Here is a 19,977-nt window from a genome sequence, read left to right on the forward strand (position 1 = left end):
CGCTTGACGTGGGGGCGCCTGGCTGGGTCAGTCAGAAGAGCATGTGACTCCCAATCTTGGGGTCAGGAGTTTGAGCCCCACCTTGGGTGTAGATATTACTTAAAAAAAAAAAAAAGAATTTAAAACAAGTGCTTAACATGAAGCTAATATAATGCTGTACCTCAACTACAAGAATAAAAAAAAAAGGTCGTGTCCAAAAACTCCTTGACAGAGTACATGCTAAAGGAACACAGGCCACTTTTACACATCAAAAAGAGTAAAGAGGATATTTGCCAAAAAACCTCTAGGTTGAGAAATTGGGGTGATTTCACTTTCTTCTTTTGGTTCAGATTTCTCTAGTGAACACGAATTTCTTTTGAAATAAGGACTGGGGACAATAAAAGAACTTGTTAAAAATTCTTTAAGGCTCAACTCAGGGGAGAACTCATGGGCCTTGCTACCTTGAGTCTGGAGTCACAGCCACCGTCATCACGGGTAGAGCTTCTTGGTGGGGGGGGGTCCCTCAGCTGGAAGATGCCTGCCCATGAGTGCCTAGATGGAGGGATGGAGACTGCACCCCCCTTGCCAGCTGTCCTGGAGGGGGTTGTCTAATATTTGCCATGAGCTGTGGCCAGCCCTGTGCAGAAACAAGCCATTGGCTGTACTGACATTGTATAAGGAGGAGCTTAAAGGACCCCATGATCCCTTGCCTCTCCTTTGTTCTCAGGGAGTCATTAACTGGGGACCTTGCACGCAGTTTGGGGGTTCCTGTGTGTCAGGGGAAAAAAGGAGGTGGTGTGTGGACAGCTGGAGAGCCGGGTGTTTTGGGAGGCTTCAGAGGTGAAGAGCGAGGCCGCTGGTCATCCAGATCGCCCCCAAGCCCTGCTCTTTTTCTTGGGTGGGGGGATGGGGAGGTGGAAGCAGGGTAATTCATTCTATTAGTGGCATCCAGAAGGATTCTGAGTGCCCAGAAGCCTCGCCCCTCCGTCCCTACTAACCTGGTGACTAAGCGTGAGTTTTGGCTCTGGTCCGACTCCCGTTCCCTAAGTACTAAGCCTCTAAGCTACTTACTTAACCTTTTCCATGCCTCTATTTTCTTCTCTGTCAAATAGGGATATTGATGATATAAGGATATTGATGTTATAGGGATACTGATGATACAGGGATTTGATGATACCGCCTCAGAAGAAGCCCGAGATTCGCTGATGAACCCTGTTAATTTAACCCTGTTCCTCTTTTCAAGCCAAGACACAAGACTCTGGCCAGGGAAGGTTCCCGCGCCCACAGCGGAAGCGCGGGGCCGGGGCCCATTTATTCCCCCCTCCGCCCCCCCGCAAAAAAACCCCACAGCGGGTAAGGCGCGCCTCGGGGGAGTCCCGCCCGTCCCCGCTGCGTCCCCGCGACGCCCGGCCTCGCGCACCCGCACCCGCACCCGCACCCGCACCCGCAGCCGCAGGCCCTAGGCGGGGGGGCGCCCCGGGCTCGGCGAGCGGAAGGGGCTGCGCCGCGTGGAGGAGCGCAGGGCGGGCGGCGGCGGGCGGCGGCTCGCGAAGGGCCCGAAGTGCTCGGCGGCGAAGGCGACCACGTCGCGGGGCTGGCGCAGCAGCAGGAAGAGCAGGAAGTCGGCGACCAGCGCCCGGGCCTCGGGGTGTTGCCGCAGGTAGCCGGCGTGCCTGACGCGGAGCTCCTCCTGGCGGGGCCGAGCCTGAGCGCGACCCGGAACCCCGCCCCCGCGCCCCCCGGCACACCGCCCCCCCCCCGCGCCCCCCGCACCCCGCGCCCCCAGGCACCCCGCACCCCGCACCCCCAGGCACCCCGCACCCCGGCACCCCGTGCCACCCCCGCACCCCGCGCCCCCAGGCACCCAGCGCTCCCCCGGCACCCCGCGCCCCCCTGGCACCCCGCGCCCCCAAGCACCCCGCGCCCCCCCCGGCACCCCGCGCCCCCAGGCACCCCGCACCCCAGGCACCCCGCGCACCCCCGGCACCCCGCGCCCCCAGGCACCCCGCGCACCCCCGGCACTCCGCGCCCCCCGCACCCCCCCGGCACCCCGCGCCCCCCGGCACACCGCACCCCGCGCGCCCCCGGCACCCCGCGCCCCCAGGCACCCCCCGTACCCCCGGCACCCCGCGCCCCCGCACCCCCCGCACCCCGGCACCCCGTGCCACCCCCGCACCCCGCGCCCCCAGGCACCCAGCGCTCCCCCGGCACCCCGCGCTCCCAGGCACCCCGCATCCCCATCTCGGCACCCCGCTCCCCCCTGGCACCCTGCGCCCCCAAGCACTCCGCGCCCCCCACACCCCCCGGCACACCGCACCCCCCGCGCCCCCAGGCACCCCGCGCCCCAGGCACCCCGCACCCCCTGCACCCCCGGCCCCCCGCGCCCCCCCGGCACCCCTCGCCCCCCGCACCCCCCGGCACACCGCACCACCTGCGCCCCTGGCACACCGCGCCCCCAGGCACCCCGCATCCCCCGCACCCCAGGCCCCCCGTGCCCCCCGCGCCCCCGGCACCCCGCACCCCCCGCGCCCCCGGCACCCAGCACTCCCCGCGCCCCCAGCACCCGCGCACCCCGGCACCCCGCGCCCCGCGCCCCCCGGCACCCCGCACCCCGGCACCCCGCGCCCCCCCGGCACTCTGCCCCCCTTGGCACCCTGCACCCCCCAGGCACCCCGCGCCCCCCGCACCCTAAGTCCCCCAGGCACCCGCGCCCCCACCTAGGCACCCCGCGCCTCCCGGCACCCCACGCCCCCAGACACCCCGCCACACCCCGGCACCTCGTGCCCCCCCCGGCACTCTGCCCCCCCCCCCGGGCACCCTGCGCGCCCCCCCCCCCCCCCCCCCCCCCCCCCCGGCACCCCGTGCCCCAGCCTCGGCACTCCTCGCCCCTCGGCACTCCGTGCCCCTGGCATCCCACGCCTCCACCTCGGCACCCCGTGCCCCCCCCTGGGAACCCCGCCCCTCACCCCTCGACGCAGGGCCTCCCCGCAGGGCCTCCCCGCCTTCGCTGGGTGCATTTCAAGGAGGCTCCCCGGCGGGGAGAGGGGGACCCCAGGTTGGCTGCAGCTCCCCCTCACCTTCCGGTCCAGGAACCTCGAGGAGAGCTCCAGATCCTCCTCCCACACCAGGGGCTTCTTCCCAAATACGGGGCGGGGCTCAATCTCCTCTGGGTGGGCAGAGAGGAAGGCTGCACAGGCTGGCCCCAGAACCTTCCGGGATACACAGGGGCTGCCCCAGAGCGGCCACACCCGCCACACCGCAGGCTCGGTAAAGTCCCCGGGTTCTGCTCAGATGGCTGGAAGGCCTTCCCTGCTCAACGAGCCTCCCCTAGTGGCCTTGGGGTCAGGGGCTGGGGGGCAGAGCTTCCCCCACCTGTTTCAGGTTCTGATCCCACACTGAGCCCAGCCTCTGCACCCTGGGGGGCCCCAGGATTTCCCACCTCTCCCTCACTCTCCTCCAGCCAGAGGTTTCACTCACCCTTCTCCCTCAAGACAGGCATCTTGGGGATCATGCAGTAGCCGGGGGAACCCACCTGGATTCTCTTGGCCAAGTGCCTGGAATACAACGCGGGTGTGAGAGTGGGAGTCTTCCCAGACCAGCCCGCTCCCCTGAGGGGCTGGGGGCCTCCCTTTACTGCTGCTTCCCCAACACCCCTATTTATCTTTCAGTTCCAGGGTTGTGTTCATGTCTAGGCCCCCAGATAACGGCCCCTGCTTTTCAAACTGGGTCTTGCTCATGCCCTTGGACGTGTGTGCTGGTGTGCCAGGGCTGGCATGAGAACTCTAGCACCAAAAATACCATGAGCCTCCAGCTAGGGGACACTCAAGATAGAAACAACATGCCAGGGGCGCCTGGGGACTCAGTGGTTGAGCATCTGCCTTCGGCTCAGGTTGCGATCCCAGGGTCCTGGAATTCTGGGATCCTGAGGTCGAATCCCATTTGGGGCTCCCTGCAGGGAGCCTGCTTCTCCCTCTGCCTGTGTCTCTGCCTCTCTCTGTGTGTCTCTCATGAATAAATAAATAAAATCTTAAAAAAAAAAAAAAAGAAACAACATGCTAAGTTATCAAATAAAGAAAGCCAACAATCCAATTACTTTCCCCCCCAGTGTAATGATTATTATATCAATACCTCTTTGGGAATTTCAAGAAGTAAATTCTTACTCCCCACCCCCACCCCAAATTATCTCATAATTTGGTGCCTGTGCCGGGCTGCTGACGGCTTGGCAGTGTGCCAGGATGCTTTCCCCCAGCACATGGATTCCATCTAATGTCAAGTTGTTCAAAACTTGTTGCTTTTCAGCATTACGCCCCCCGCGCCCCGCCCCGGCAGCTGCTTGGGCCTCTAGGCCTTAGGCCTGGGCCGGTCAGCATTGACCTCAGCCATTCAGGGCTCCTTGGTGAGCATCAGGTGAATGCGTGGGCATTGCGCGTGGTGCAGGAGGAAATACGTGAAGGAAGAGTGAGTGGTGTGGATCAAGCAAGGGGGCACGCTTCCTGGGGGCGTCCCACAGACAGTAGTCCCCCTTCAGCCTGGGCCGCCCCGCGGTCCAGCACCCACGCTCCCGCTCCACACTGCCCCCTGGCCGCCACTGTCAGTAGCTCACCCGTCCGAGAGCAGGTAAAACTGGCAGGAGCTGGGGACGCCTTTCACCGAGTGGACGGTCTGCTCCACGATGAACACTCGCACCTGCTGGCGGTCCACTTCAATGGTCTGGAAGCCCAGGGCTTGCTGGCAGCAGCCAAAAAGGAGGGAAGGAGGTGAGGGGGATGCCCACCAGGATCTCCCCCAAATCTCACCCTGGCCCTTTTTCACATCTTGCCACTTCCTTCCTTGTTTATCAGTGATAAGCAACTCTTGGCTGTCCAGACCCTCAGGCACCACGGGATTTCAGTTGCACTTAAGTGGGTGCAGGCCCCCCCCCCCACCGTTGCTGCACCCCAGCCCTCCCCGCATCATCTCGATGACCAACTGCTTCTAGTTGGCAGATTCAGTTACAGGGATGAGGGGTGAGGAAGGGGGGCGGGGAGAGTGGGGAGTTGGGCTATTTGAGGGAGGGGCACTTGATGCTTTGCGGGGGTGGGGTGAGGTAGGGTGGGGTGGGGGGCGGTGTTGATTGAGATCTGTGGCTCCAGGCAGGCTGCTCTGTTGTGAAAACTTAAACCCTTGGAGCAGCTACGGCCATGGGCAGAAAGTGCTGATATAAAACATGTGTTTCAAAGAAGGTGGGGTGGAGGGGGGAGTGACATGGCTTGTTAGTGTCAAACACATTGCTGTTTGTCACGTTTGTCATGATAGAAAAGACTAGAATGTCATTTTCAAATTAGCACCCAGAATGTGTGTTTAGAGGCACAACTTTAAAGATCCCACATTAAAAAAAAAAAAAAATCCCACATTGTAGGGCACCCGGGTGACTCAGTGGTTGAGCAACTGCCTTCGGCTCAGGGTGTGATCCCGGGGTCCTGGGATCGAGTCCCGCATCAGGCTCCCTGCAGGGAGCCTGCTTCTCCCTCTGCCCATGTCTCTGCCTCTCTTTCTGTGTCTCATGAATAAATAAATAAATTAATTAATCAAAAAACCCTCCCACATTGCAGGAAGTCCTAGGTATGTTGATTATGAAGTTTTAACCACAAGAAAGGGAAAAAAAAAGGGAGGGGATACCCTTCAGGTTTGAGACATAATCAAAGAACATTTGAGTGCAGTTGGAAATGGTGCGTTAAAAAAATATATCTTTCAAAGCAGCCCTCTGCTGTGTTTCTGTCTCCTGGACTGACTTCCGTGCGACAAGCATTGCTTCTCTCAACTGCTCCCAGCTTGGGTCCCTCCTCTCCAGGCCTCCTGCACCACTCGTGATGGTGATCGGCCGACAACCGTGCAAGTCCCACTTGCACGGGCCCAGCCCACCCCCCTCCTACCCCAACCCCCCTCCCCACCCCTTCGGATTTTCCCCAGGCCAACTCCCTGACCCGGGGAAACCCCTCACGTAAGTGGAGTAGCACAGTTTGCCCTCCGTGTCCAAGGCCAGGAAGCAGGCATTGTTGGGCACCGTCTGCCGCCAGGCCATCACCCTCAGCAACACCAGGTTGGCAGCCTGGGAGATGAAGCCTACGGTTGAGCTCCCCGGGAAAAAAGTCACTTCGGTCTTCATTTCCTGTTCAGGAGAGATCTGGGTTGGGGACACGGATCTGGGAAGGGGTGGGGAGGATGGGAAAGCCAAGCGTGGGCACATCTAGGGTCCCTGCTGAGTCTCCCTGCCAGGCTCCTGGCCTGACCCAGTCCACACCCCCCTCCCCTTGGCTTCGAAGAGGACGCAAGGTACGGCTTCTACCTGCCTCTCAGCCTCACCTCACCCTCCTTGACGCTCCTGGTCATGGTCAGCTGGTCATCCTGCTTCACCAAACTCATCTTGTGCTCCATGGGGAGGATGTGAAACTAAGGGCCAAGGGAAGAATCAGGAGCTCACCCCGCTGCACCCGAACAGCGCCCCCCACACCAGGTCACTGTGCCTGTTCTCCTTTATGAATGAGAAAACAGGGAAATTTGTAGAAAGATCTTCCCTATGTAGTGAGGTTCAAGAACAGAAGGCATGTGATCATGTCATACAAAGTGAAAAGGCAACTGCGCTTCAGAATACAGGTTTTCAAAGATGGGGATGGTTTCTGTGGGAAAGTTCTTGGGCATCAGTGGTTTCCAGTGTGTAAAACCGGTTGCGTTCCAGAAGAGGTGGCTGGGCCTGGGCACGGGAGGAAGGGAGCAGGAGGCCTTGGAGGCGAGGTGGTGACAGGCCCTTGGGAAATGCCAGGCTCTGGGAAAGGCCAGACCATGGGGCCCCCAGAGAGATGCTGGGCTTTGGGCCTGGAGGAGGCCCCGGGTGGACTGGACCCAGGGTTCCTGTGTTAGGAGGTCATGAGAAGCAACTTGCTGCCACGGATGGGTTGGTTTCCACGTTATGCATGGTGAGGATTGCAGAGGAACCAGAAGAGAGTTGGGGTGACCTCCACTGAGCCCCCGGCCCCTGCCCATGTTCTTTCCTCCCTCCCTCCCAGGGTCTCCATTCTCTCACCCCGGTTTGGGGTCCAGGCCGGGACCCTAGGAGGTACCTTGATGAACTCCTGACTATGTTGCTCCATGATATGCAGTTTCCACGAGAGGTAACCTGGGGCCGGGAGGAGAAGGTTGCTGTCACCGTCACCCTGTCACCCCATCACCGGGGACAGGCCAGGCGGGAAGGTGGCAGGAGGCTGGACAAGTCAGGAGGAGTGTGACCGCAGGGAAAACTAAGTGGCTTCCTTGTCCTAAGTCTGTGATCAACTTCCTCATCACCCCCCTAAACACACCCGCTTTGCTGCCTTCTGGTCCCAAGGTGAAGCCCAGGGTGGGTCCTGAGTGAGGGTCCTGGGGTGGGGGCGGGGGAGCTTGCCCAAGAGGGAGTTCCCGCAGAGCATTCTGTCCATGAAGCCGCGGCTGAAGGCGTGCACCAGGACGCACGAGGACATCACGCCCAGCTCGTCTTTGTATTTTCCTCTCTGGACCTCAATGGTCAGCTCTCCCTCGGGCTCCCCCGTGTCCGAGACCATGGCCAGCGTCTCGGAGAACATCAACATCTGCAGCTCCTCCTGTTCTGTGGGGGGGTCCCGTGGGCACAGATGAAGCCCTAGGTCCTGGGCCTCGACTCCCTGACTGTCCCCCCAGCAGGGCCCCACAGTCTGCACCCACCCCTTCCTCATCCCCCATGTCCCAGGCAGCTCCTGCCTACCCTCTGTTGGCCCCCACAGGTGAAGACCTCCCTGCTCCCCGCCCCCGCCAGTCCCCGTGGCCTTGGGGTCTTCCCTCCACAGTTATCAATACTGAGTGTTATACTATATGTTGGCAAATCGAACTTCAAAAAAATTATATATATAAACAAATAGGGGGTCTGGGTGGCTCAGTTGGTTAAGCATCTGCCTTAGGCTCAGATCATGATCTCAGGGCCCTGGGATCAAGCTCTGCCTGGGGCTCTCTGCTCAGTGGGGAGCCTGCTTCTCCCTTTCCCTCTGGGCTCTCGCTCACTGGCTCACTGGCTCACTCTCTCTCAAATAAACAAATAATTAATTAAACAGTAAGTCTTTAAAAAAAATATCAACAAATAGGCCTCGCACCCTTTCTGAGTGCCAGGGCCAGCAAGGCTCAGCGAGACCGGCCGGGCCTGCACCCTGCACCCCCGCCCCCCACGCTCCCACCGCCCCCACTGTCCAGGCTCACGGAGGTTGCTGAGGAAGTGGATGGCTTCAGCATTGGCCTCTGGGGCTGCCAGGCTCCCTTGGGCTGGAGACTGGTGGTCCTTGGCTCTGTGGCCTAGGGAGGGAGAAGAGGCTGAGATGGCAACCTTGGGGAGAGGGACAGGGGTCCCCAAAGCAGAATTCTCCAAGGCCACCCCAGGGAGGAAGAAGGAGGAGAGAGGGAGGGAGAAGAGGAGGAGATGCCGCTCCAATATCCATCCCAGCGGCCTCTTCCCACCTGTGGATTGAAGTTTAGAGGACATGCTGCCTTCAGCTACCCGGTCAGTGTCTAGTTGTCTCCCTGGCAACCGGATGCCAGTGACCGCCTCTTAAAGGGCCATCAACACACCTCACAAAACACCCAGACCTTGGAGGCAATGGTAGGAGCTGTGGGGACTGGAGCTCAGACCATGCCTGGAGTATTATCTTGCAGAGGGAGCATATGACACAGCAGGGAGGTGACATGGGTCATTAGGATGACTTTAGGGAGCACCTGGCTGGCTCAGTCAGAGGAGTATGTGACTCTTGATCTCAGGGTGGTGAGTCTGAGCCCCATTGTGGGTATAGAGATTACTAAGACAACAACGACGACAACAACAACAATAATGATAAGCTTTAAAAAGCCAGATTGACCTTGGAAGTTGTGACCTTGAGTCAGATATGGCCTCACACGCGTAGAACCCACTTGGATGTCATATGAGAGCAATGGTGGTAACAATGACAATCACACCAAACCTTTCAGCCTCGCTCACCTGAGGCCTGGCACTGTTCTGGAGGGCTGCACGTGTGTGTGCAATCATTCAGTATTCAGACTAACCCTGTGAGTAGGATCTTTTTTCCCTGCACTTTATGGCTGAGAAATCGTTGGGGTCTTTCCTAATGTCACACAGCTAATACAGTTGACCCTTGAGCAGCATGGGTTTGAGCTGCCTGGTCCACTAATATGTGGATGTTTTTCAGTAAATATGCTACAGTGCTCTAACTGTAATCTCTTTATGATTTCTTTTTTAAAAATAATTAATTAATTACTTTATTTTTTGTGGGGGGACAAAGGAAGAGGGAAAGAGAGAATCTCAAGCAGACTCTCTGCCAAGCATGGAGCCCAATGGGGGCCTCCATCTCATGACCCCGAGATCATGCCCTGAGCCAAAATCAAGAGTCCAACACTTAACGACTGAGCCACCTAGGCACCTCTCTTCCTTATGACTTCTTCTTCTTTTTTTTTTTTTAAGATTTATTTATTTATTTATTTATTTATTTATTTATTTATTTATTTATTTATGATAGACATAGAGAGAGAGGCAGAGACACAGGAGGAGGGAGAAGCAGGATCCATGCTGGGAGCCCGATGTGGGACTCAATCCCGGGACTCCAGGATCTCGCCCTGGGCCAAAGCAGGCGCCAAACCGCTGAGCCACCCTTCCTTATGACTTCTTAACAACATTTTCTCTAGCTTACTTTATTGGAAGAACACAGTATATAATACATAGATCATATAAAACATGTGTTAACTGTTTCTGTTATTTGTAAGACTTTGGGTCAATAGTAGGCTACGAGTAGTTAAATTTTGGAGGAGTCAAAAGTTATACTTAAATTTTATTTTTTTAAACACAGTGCTCAATTTCATTTTTTTGTTTATTTACTTATTTAACTAATGTCTACACCCATTGTGGGGCCCTAACTCATGAACTTGAGATCAAGAGTCGCATGCTCCTCCCAGTGAACCAACGAGGTACCCCTATGCTGGAATCTTCAACTGTGCAGGAAAGAGGGGATTGTCAGCACACCTCACCCCCGTGTTGTTCAAGGGTCAACCGTAATTGACAGAGCCACAACTCAACCCAAGGCAGTGTGGCTCCTAGAGAGAATTCAAAGAAAAATGAAACAGCAAATAGACAATACACTGAATCCAAACAACCGGTGCCATAGAGTAGGTAGTGATTAGTGACAAAGATGAAAATTGAATTATGATAGGTAGGACTCAAGCCCCAGGCTGTGGGCTATCTGGTCCACACCTTGTAAGTGTTTGAGTCTACATCATAGTGGCTCTAAAAAGGGGCTCAACCTGACAGAGTTACAAAAAAAAAAGAAAAATAGTGTCCAAAAGCCTCAGTCACCTAAGGAATTGCCCTCCATCCCCGACCTTAGTACTCAGGAAGATAATTTTCCAATGTCTTCTCATTGGAAGGTAGTTATCTATCAACTTCAGGAAGATTTAGAATCACATGCAGAATTGTTTGAGACAATAAAAGTAGCAATATTAATTTGTATGTTGTCACACTGTGCATATTTGGTATTTCAAATTCTTTAAAATAATTTGGCATGGGAGGGGGCTTAAAAGATAAGACATGAGGGGCACCTGGGTGGCTCATCGGTGAAGCATCTGACTTTGGCTCAGGTCATGATCTCAGGGTCCTGTGAGAGAGGTCCTGTGAGGTCCCCTCTCTCTCTGCCCTTCCCCCTGCTTGATCTCTCTCTCTCTCTTTCTCTCTTAAATAAATAAATAAATAAATAAATAAATAAATAAATAAATAAATAAATAAATAAAATCTTTTTAAAAAGAAAAGAAAAGTTTTGAGATTCTAATTTATATCAAGCAGTTGAATGGCACTTGGCTGGCTCAGATGTAGACGGTGGAACTCTTGATCTTGGTGGTTGTGAGTTTGAGCCCCACGTTAGGTGTAAGAGAATACTTAAAGAATCAAATAAATAGGGATGCCTGGGTGGCTCAGGGGTTGAGTGTCTGCCTTTGGCTCAGGGTGTGATTCTGGGATCCAGGTTTGAGTCCCATATTGGGCTCCTTGGGGGAGGCCTGCTTCTCCCTCTGCCTGTGTCCCTGCCTCTGTGTGTGTGTTACGAATAAATAAACATATTTTAAAAAGGAGTAAAATAAATAAAATAAAATATTTAAAAAATAAATAAATTAGTTGAATAATTTAATTATTTTAAAAAATATTTTATTTATTTATTCATGAGAGACACACGGAGAGAGGCAGAGACACAGGCAGAGGGAGAAGCAGGCTCCATTCCATGCAGGGAGCTTGATGGGGACTCAATCCCGGGTCTCCAGGACCACACCCTGGGCTGAAGGCGGTGCTAAACCACTGAGCCACCCGGGCTGCCCTGAATAATTGATTTAAATTGAATTCTGAAGTTAAATTCTTACTGGAATTGAAAGTAGAACCAAAATATTTCTTAAAAACCTTAAAATTTGCTTCATTCATTCATTCATTTATTTTATTTAGTTTCATTCATTTATTTTTAAGTAAGATCCACACCCAGTATGGAGCCCAACCTGGAGCCTGAACTCATGACCCTGAGATCAAAACTTGAACTGATACCAAGATTATGTTCAACTATATAGCAACAAATTAGGCAATCTGGGAGAAATGGATGCATTCCTAGAGATGAATAAACTACCAAAACTGAAACAGGAAGAAGTAGAAAATCTGAACAGACCCTTGCTGAATAGAGAGCAAGAAAACTGCAGCAGTCGTCAAAAGCTCCCAACAAACAAGAGTCTAGGGCCAAATGGCCTCCCAGGGGAATTCTACCAAATATTTAAAGAAGAATTAACCTATTCTTCTGAAGCTGTTTCAAAAATAGAAATGGGAGGAAAACTTCCAAACTCTTTCTATGAAGCCAGCATTACCTTGATCCTAAAACCAGACAAAGACCCCACCAAAAAAGGGGAATTACAGACCAATATCCCTGATGAACACGGATGCCAAATTCTCACCAAAATACTAGCCAATAGGATCCAACAGTACATTAAAAGGATTTTTACCACAACCAAGTGAGATTTATTCCTGGACTGCAACGTTGGTTCAACATCCGGAAATCAGTCAATGTGATACATCACATTAATAAAAGAAAGGACAAGAACCATATGACCTTCTCAACAGATGCAGAGAAAGCATTTGACAAACTACAGCATCCTTTCTTGATTAAAACTCTTCACAGTGTAGGGATAGAGGGAACATACCTCAATATCATAAAAGTTATATATGAAAAGCGCCACAGCAAATATCATCCTCAATGGGGAAAAACGGAGAGCTTCCCCTTAAGGTCAGGAACATAGCAGGGATGTCCACTGTCACCATTGCTGTTCAACATAGTACTAGAAGTCCTAGCCTCAGCAATCAGACAACAAAAAGAAATAAAAGGCATCCAAACTCGCAAAGAAGTCAAAGTCTCACTCTTTGCCGATGACATGATACCCTATATGGAAAACCCAAAAGACTCGACCCCAAAATTGCTAGAACTCATACAGGAATTCAGCAAAGTGTCAGGATATAAAATCATTGCACAGAAATCAATTGTATTTCTATACACTAACAATGAGATAAAAAAAAGAGAAATTAAGGAATCCATCCCATTTATAATTGTACCCCAAACCATAAGATACCCAGGAATAAACCTAACCAAAGAGGCAAAAGATCTGTACTCAGAAAGCTACAGAACACTCACGAAAGAAAAGGAGGAAGACACAAAGAAATGGAAAAACGTTCCACGCTCATGGATTGGAAGAACAAATATTGTTAAAATGTCTATGCTACCCAGAGAAATCTATACATTCAATGCAATCCCTATCAAAATACCATCAACTTATTTCACCGAGTTGGAACAAATAATCCTAAAATTTGTATGGAACCAGAAAAGACCCCATAGAGCCAAAGGAATGTTGAAAAAGAAAACCAAAACTGGTGGCATCACAATTCTGGATTTCAAGCTCTATTACAAAGCTGTGATAATCAATACAGTATGATCCTGGCACAAAAACAGACCCGTAGATCAATGGAACAGAATAAAGAACCCAGCCATGGACCCTCAATTCTATGGTCAACTAATCTTTGACAAAGCAGGAAAAATATTCAATGGAAAAAAGACAGTCTTTTCAACAAATGGTGCTGGGAAAACTGGACAGCCACAGGCAGAAAAATGAAACTGGACCATTTCCTGGCATCATACACAAAAATAGACTCCAAATGGATGAAAGACCTAAATGTGAGACAGGAATCCATTAAAATCCTAGAGAACACAGGCAGCAGCCTCTGTGATCTTGGCCACAGCAGCTTCTTGCCAGACACTTCTCCAAAGACAAGGGAGACAAAGGCAAAAATGAACTATTGGGACTTCATTAAGATAAAATGCCTAGTGGACAAAACCAAAAGGCAACCTATAGAATGGGAGATGTTTGCAAAGGCATTATCAGATAAAGGGCTAGTATCCAAAGTCTACAAAGAACTTATCAGGGGTGCCTGGGTGGCTCAGTCGGTTAAGTGCCTGCCTTCTGCTCAGGTCATGATCCCAGGGTCCTGGGATAGAGCCCCGTATCGGGCTCCCTGCTAGACAGGAAGCCTGCTTCTCCGTCTCCCTCTGCCCCTCCCCCTGCTTGTGTTCCCTCACTCTCTCTGTTAAATAAATAGATAGAAATATTTTTGAAAAAGAACTTAATCAAACCCAACACCCAAAGCACAAATAATCCAATCAAGAAATGGGCAGAAAATCTGAACAGACATTTCTCCAAAGAAGACAAATGGCCAACAGACACATGAGAAAATGCTCATCACTTGGCATCAGGGAAATCAAATCAAAACTACAACAATATACCACCTCACCCCAGTCAGAATGGCTAAAATTAACAAGTCAGGAAAGGACAGATGTTGGCGACGATGCAGAGAAAGGGGAACCCTCTTAAAACATTGGTGTGAACACAAGCTGATGCAGTCCCTCTGGAAAGCAGAATGGAGGTTCCTCAAAAAGTTGAAAACAGAGCTACCCTACGACCCAGCAATTGCATACTAGGTATTTACCCCAAAGATAAAAATGTAGTGATCCAAAGGGCACCTTGCAGTGTTGTCCACAGTAGCCAAATTGTGGAAAGAGCCCCAATGTCCATTGACAGATGAATGGATAAAGAAGATGTGGTAAATACATGCAATGGAAAACTACTCAGCCATCAAAAATGAAATCTTGCCATTTGCAATGACATGGATGAAACTAGAGGGTTATTATGCTAAGTGAAATAAGTCAATCAGAGAGAGAGTTATCATATGATCTCATGAGGAATTTAAGAATCAAAACAGAGGATCATAGAGGAAGAGAGGAAAAAATAAAGCAAGACGAAATCAGAGAGGGAGACAAACCATAAGAGACTCTTAATCACAGGAAACAAACTGAAGTCGCTGGACAGGAGGTGAGAGTGGGGGAATGGGGTAACTGGGGGACGGGCATTAAGAAGGGCACGTGATGTGATAAGCACTGGGTGTTATATAAGGCTGATGAATCACCGAACTCCACCTCTGAAGCCAATAATATATAATATGTTAATTAATTCAATTTAAATAAAAATTTAAAATAATATAAAAACATTTAAATTTGCTTAATTACTTAATTAATTAGCTAATTTTTAAGCAGGCTCCACACCCAGTGTGCAGCCCAACCTGGGGCCTGAACTCACTACCCTGAGATCAAGACTTGAGCTGATACCAAGATTTGGACACTGAACCAACTGAGCCATCCAAGTGCCCTCAAATTTGTTATATGTTTACTTTTTCTTAGATTGCAGTTAAAGTACTTGGGAGGCTGGTTTCTCTCTCTCTCTCTCTCTCTCTCTTTTTAAAGATAATTGAATTCTTCTTATTTTACTTTTTCCAGCTTTATGGGATATAATTGACATATAACAATTATTTGCTTTTAAAAAGGAAGTAGAATATCGAGGATGAGTAAATACAACATAAACTGCTTAAACCTTTTGCAGTTTTTAAAAGAGGACCAATTATTAATCAAAGCCCTCTTAAAAGTCATCATTAACATGTGCTAGATTTCTGATTAAAAAATGACTCAGGGAATGCCTGGGTGGCTCAGCGGTTGAGCGTCTGCCTTTGGCTCAGGGTGATCCCAGAGTCTCAGGATCAAGTCCCACATCGGGTTTCCTGCATGGAGCCTGCTTCTCCCTCTGCCTGTGTCTCTGCCTTTCTCTCTCTCTCTCCCTCCCTCTGTGTCTCTCATGAATAAATAAATAAAATCTAAAAAAAAAAAGAAATAACAGTGTTGGATAGAAGCATTATATTTAACAACAACAAAAAAAATGACTCAGAAGTTGAACTTAAAAGTTTAAAAAATGTTTACGTTTTAAAATTTGCAATTTGAGAAATTGAGCCACCCAGGTGCCCCTAATTTTATTTGCCATTTAAATTTTATTTTGAGTATTCATTTTTAAAAGCGAAAGTGAATTCTGAAGAAGCCTTTCTCTGCACGTGAGATACTGTCAGTAGCATTAAGAAAACTCACAACTACTTTAGGAGGTGGTTTGTTACTTCCTCAAAAAGTTAAATGTGGAGTTACTATATGACTCGGCAATTCCACTCCTAGGTCTATACCCGAGAGAACTGAAAGCATCTCTCCGCACAACAACCTGTACACAGATGTTCACAGCACCTGATGCATGGTAGCCGAAAAATGGAAACAACCCAACTGTCAACTGACAAATGGATAAACAAAATGTGGTGCATATCCCCACAATGCAATATTATTCAGCCATAAGGAGAGTAGATGTGAACTACTGCCATGTGCTCCGATGTGAACCTTGAGGATATGCCGAGGGAGAGGAGCTGGTCACAAAAGACCACATATTGCCTGATGCCACGTATGTGAAACGTCCAGAGCAGGTAAATCTGTGGAGACAGAGAGATCAGTGGTCGCTTGGTGTGGGTACGCAGAGGCGTGGAGTCACATCAAGTGTGCACAGGCTTTCATCTGCGGGTGAATGAAAATGTCCTAAGATTAGATTGTGGGGTCCCTGGGTGGCCCAGTCAGTTCAGCGTCTGACTCTTGGTTTTGGCTCAGGTTGTGGTTGTGATCACAGGATTGTGGGATCAAGCTCCATGGTGGGCTCTGCGCTCAGCGCGGAATCTTCTTAGGTTTCTCTCTCTCCTTCTCCTCCTCTCTCCCCACGCATGCTCTCTCTGTCTCTCTTTCTCAAATAAATATATCTTAAAACAAAATTAGGGATCCCTGGGTGGCGCAGCGGTTTAGCGCCTGCCTTTGGCCCAGGGCGCGATCCTGGAGACCCGGGATCGAGTCCCACATCAGGCTCCCGGTGCATGGAGCCTGCTTCTCCCTCTGCCTGTGTCTCTGCCCCTCTCTCTCTCTCTCTCTCTCTCTCTCTCTCTGTGTGACTATCATAAATAAATAAAAATTAAAAAAAACAAAAAACAAAAAAAAACAAAAAACAAAATTAGATTGTGATGGTCACAAAACAGTGCATATACTAAAAACTACTCAATTGTACACTTTAAAAGGATGAATTTTGTGTTATGGAAATGATAGCTTGATAAAGTTGTTAATAAAAGAGAGAAGAGGGATCCCTGGGTGGCGCAGCGGTTTGGCGCCTGCCTTTGGCCCAGGGCGCGATCCTGGAGACCCGGGATCGAATCCCACGTCGGGCTCCCGGTGCATGGAGCCTGCTTCTCCCTCTGCCTGTGTCTCTGCCTCTCTTTCTCTCTCTCTTTCTGTGTGGCTATCATAAAAAATAAAAAATAAAAAATAATTTAAAAGAGAGAAGATTTTTTTTCAAAGATTTAATTTATTTATTCACTAGAGACACAGAGAGAGAGGCAGAGACACAGGCAGAGGGAGAAGTGGGCTCCCCGGGGAGAACCTGATGCAGGACTCGATCCCAGGACTCCAGGATCATGACCTGAGCTGAAGGCAGATGCTCAACCACTGAGATACCCGGGCGCCTCAAGATAGAAGATTTAAATAAGGTCTACAAAAGCAAACTCTATCGCTTTCCTATGTAAATTATATAAAATTGGAAACATTTTTTTTTATTATTAGGACAAAGTCGGAAAATAAAAGAAGCACATTATGGTCTAGATGCTTTTATTTTATTTTTTTTTAATTTTTTTTTAATTTTTTATTTATTTGTGACAGTCACAGAGAGAGAAAGGGAGAGAGGCAGAGACACAGGCAGAGGGAGAGGCAGGCTCCATGCACCGGGAGCCTGACGTGGGATTCGATCCCGGGTCTCCAGGATCGCGCCCTGGGCCAAAGGCAGGCGCCAAACCGCTGCGCCACCCAGGGATCCCCTAGATGCTCTTTAAGGGGTGCCCACGTAGCTCCGTCCCTACTGTGCACCCTCTTCCTGGCCTGAGGGCAGATTCGCTCCCAGAGCCCTGTACCCTTTAGAGTTGCCCCCCTCCTCCCTCCCCTTTCCTTGGTCAGGCCCTTGGAGCTGCACAGGACTGCCACCTCCCTGCGCACACAGGCTCCCAGCCCTGGGAGCCCAGGTTCTTTCTCCCTGCCCCTCCCAAGAACCCCCCCATTCATGCTGGCTGTTTCCTACTAGAAGAGAAAGAAGTTTGACAGAGTGGTTCCTAGAAGGATCAACATCCAATTTTTAAAAAAAAGATTTATTTATCTATTTATGAGAGAGAGAGAGAGAGAGAGAGAGGCAGAGACCCAGGCAGAGGGAGAAGCAGGCTCCATGCCAGGAGCCCGACGTGGGACTCGATCCCGGGACTCCAGGATCGCGCCCTGAGCCAAAGGCAGGCGCCAAAACACTGAGCCACCCAGGGATCCCCAACATCCAATTTTTTTAATCTAATTTTTAAACCTCCGAAAGAGAGTCGCTGCAGACCCTTGTTACCGGTCCCCTTAGGGCCTCGTAGGCCAGCGGAGGGACCCTCTGTAGCAGGTAGATCTGCGAGCTGTGCAGCCCTCCTGGGCAGGTTGGCCTCTCTGAACCTGTGACAGGGACAGCCTGCGTCCTCCCAGCTGCTGGGATGGGCATCTATGGCATCATGAGCTCTGCGGGTGTGAACTCACTCATGCATCACAATCAGCTCCCAGGGTGGTGCTACCCATGTCCTCAGTGGGCTCAGGAGAAATGGAGGCACAGAAGGTTAAGTAACTTACCCAAGGTCATCTGGTTAATCAGTGGAAACCGTGGGGCTATCTGGGGGGCTCAGTCAGTTAACTGTCTTTAATTCAGGTCACAATCTCGGGGTCCCAGGATGAAGCCCCCACATTGGGTTCCCTGCTCAGGGGGGAGCTTGCTCCTCCCTCTCCCTCTGCCCCTCCCCACCCGTGACTGTGCTCATTCCTCAGTCCCCGCAGTCACTCCAGAATGGAGCTGGGTGACATGAGATGCCCATCTGGCGTCACTCATGGTCAACCAGAGGCAGAACCTATCCTATCCAGCCTGGTCCCTCTCCAAGTCCTCTCTCTGCCACCTTATTATCTATTTGTCATCTCTATTATCTGTCATCTCTATTATCTATCATCTATCTATCTATCTATCTATCTATCTATCTATCATCTATGACCTCATTTTCTAGTGGTTCTGTCCCTCTGAAGAACCCTAAGACAGGTGCCTTTCTCTGCATCTCTTGTGGGGCTTTGCCTATGTTTAGGATCTCAGTAAATGTAACTGCCTGGGGTTTACTGACCCCAGAATTAGGTTCCCACCCACTTTTCAAGGCTCCATGTGTGGCTAAGGCCTTGGAGGGCTGAGACCATCCCCAGCACACACGGGTAGGCCCAGGGCTCCTCGCCTCCCCCCTTCCCCATCTCCATTCCTCCCTGGAACGCCCGGGGCTGCCCACATCGTGTCCCCTCCCTTTCTCCTTTCCTGCCCTAGAGACAGCCAGCCCGTGACTCAGGAAGAAACAAATAGCTTACTGGTTATTTTTAAAACTACGTATTGTTCAAATACCTTTGCGGCCACACATCTACCTCCATGTCCTCTGTCTAATGAATTATAGCACCAGGAATCTGACGTAGCATTTTCCAAAGTGACTTCACATGCCTTTGCTCATAATAGCCTCTCACAAGCAGAATTGTTGGTGAACCTCTATGATTTTGCTGCCTTGCGTCATTTCTGTTACTCTGGGGAACATTTTCTACACTCTCAGCACACCTTTCGGTTGCTTGGGTCTGACACTGCCCTTTCCAAGAGTGGTCATAGGACCTAACCTGGCAGGTGAGAAGGGCCCATGCCCCAACTCCTGATTGGCTCAGGGTAGGGCACGCGGCTCAAGCTGAACTGACGCAGCTGGATAGACCCTGGGAGGTTGTGCTAGGGTTTGCTGAACTAACTAGCAGCCTGCAAGCCTAGCACTTCCAGACGTGATCTTTCCACCTCAGGGAGAAAGCCTGAGGCAGACTGATCCCAATGCAGAAGAAAGTTAAGCTGAATGATAAAATTGCCCTTTGAATCCATGGATCCTGCAATGCCCGAAGCCACCATGACCTAATCCCCCACTTCTTAATTTCATAAACTGATAAATTTTCCTCTTGGTCTAAGCTTAGTGTTGAGTATGTCACTGGCCCCTGAAAAGCGTTCGGACTCATTCAAGGTTGTCACCTCCAGGGAAGGTGAAGAAACAGGTTGAGGAAGTGACATCTGCCCAAGGACACTTGGATGTTGAATGACAGAGCTGGGGATGGAACTGAAGCCTCTAAGGCCGGTGACACCTGCGGTCCCGTAAGCAACGGGCTGGGAGCCTGGTTGCTGCTGGTCATTGCCAGCACCACAAAAAGCACATGCTATCCTTTGGGATGATGTCCCAGTGGGGGGATCACAAAGGCCCTAGGAACATGCCCCACCAGCCCTAGAGAACTGTCACCAAGTGCCTCTTGAAGCTGGGTAGACCCCAGGAGACCTGGCCCTGGGGCTTGCCCGTTCACGGCAGCAGGGACCCAGAGACAACCACAGACACAGGGAGCTGCTCTT

The 19,977-nt window shown here is 51.3% G+C and overlaps 1 protein-coding gene across 4 annotated transcripts; it reads right to left on the reverse strand.

Moving 5' to 3' along the window:
• Positions 1-1,423: 1,423 nt before the first annotated feature.
• On the reverse strand, positions 1,424-19,251 carry CATIP (ciliogenesis associated TTC17 interacting protein). Of its 4 annotated transcripts, XM_072813373.1 has the most exons (11): positions 18,958-19,186; positions 15,825-15,913; positions 8,218-8,310; positions 7,397-7,597; positions 7,077-7,132; positions 6,322-6,408; positions 5,960-6,127; positions 4,583-4,707; positions 3,457-3,533; positions 3,057-3,145; positions 1,424-1,669 (listed from the first exon to the last, which is right to left on the reverse strand). In XM_072813373.1, exons 1-11 carry the CDS (start codon positions 18,981-18,983, stop codon positions 1,439-1,441), a joined length of 1,242 nt encoding a protein of 413 aa, XP_072669474.1. In that variant the 5' UTR covers positions 18,984-19,186; the 3' UTR covers positions 1,424-1,438. The 4 variants fall into 4 exon arrangements, with proteins under 4 accessions (XP_072669474.1, XP_072669477.1, XP_072669476.1 ...); XM_072813376.1 differs by lacking the exon at positions 7,397-7,597 and having other exon boundaries at positions 18,958-19,251; XM_072813375.1 differs by lacking the exons at positions 15,825-15,913; positions 18,958-19,186 and adding an exon at positions 8,473-9,035 and having other exon boundaries at positions 7,397-7,592.
• Positions 19,252-19,977: the final 726 nt, after the last annotated feature.

Source organism: Canis lupus, chromosome 36 (genome assembly GCF_048164855.1).
Source record: "Canis lupus baileyi chromosome 36, mCanLup2.hap1, whole genome shotgun sequence".
Classification (NCBI taxonomy): Eukaryota; Metazoa; Chordata; class Mammalia; order Carnivora; family Canidae; genus Canis; species Canis lupus.

Coding starts and splice junctions, on each gene's coding strand:
- CATIP (XM_072813373.1), bottom strand. CDS start 18,983: ATGGAGGTAGATGTGTGGCCGCAAAG. Junction 15,914..18,957: donor GTAGATGTGTGGCCGCAAAG/GTATTTGAACAA, acceptor CTGTCTCCACAG/ATTTACCTGCTCTGGACGTT. Junction 1,670..3,056: donor CGAGGTTCCTGGACCGGAAG/GTGAGGGGGAGC, acceptor CGGCCCCGCCAG/GAGGAGCTCCGCGTCAGGCA.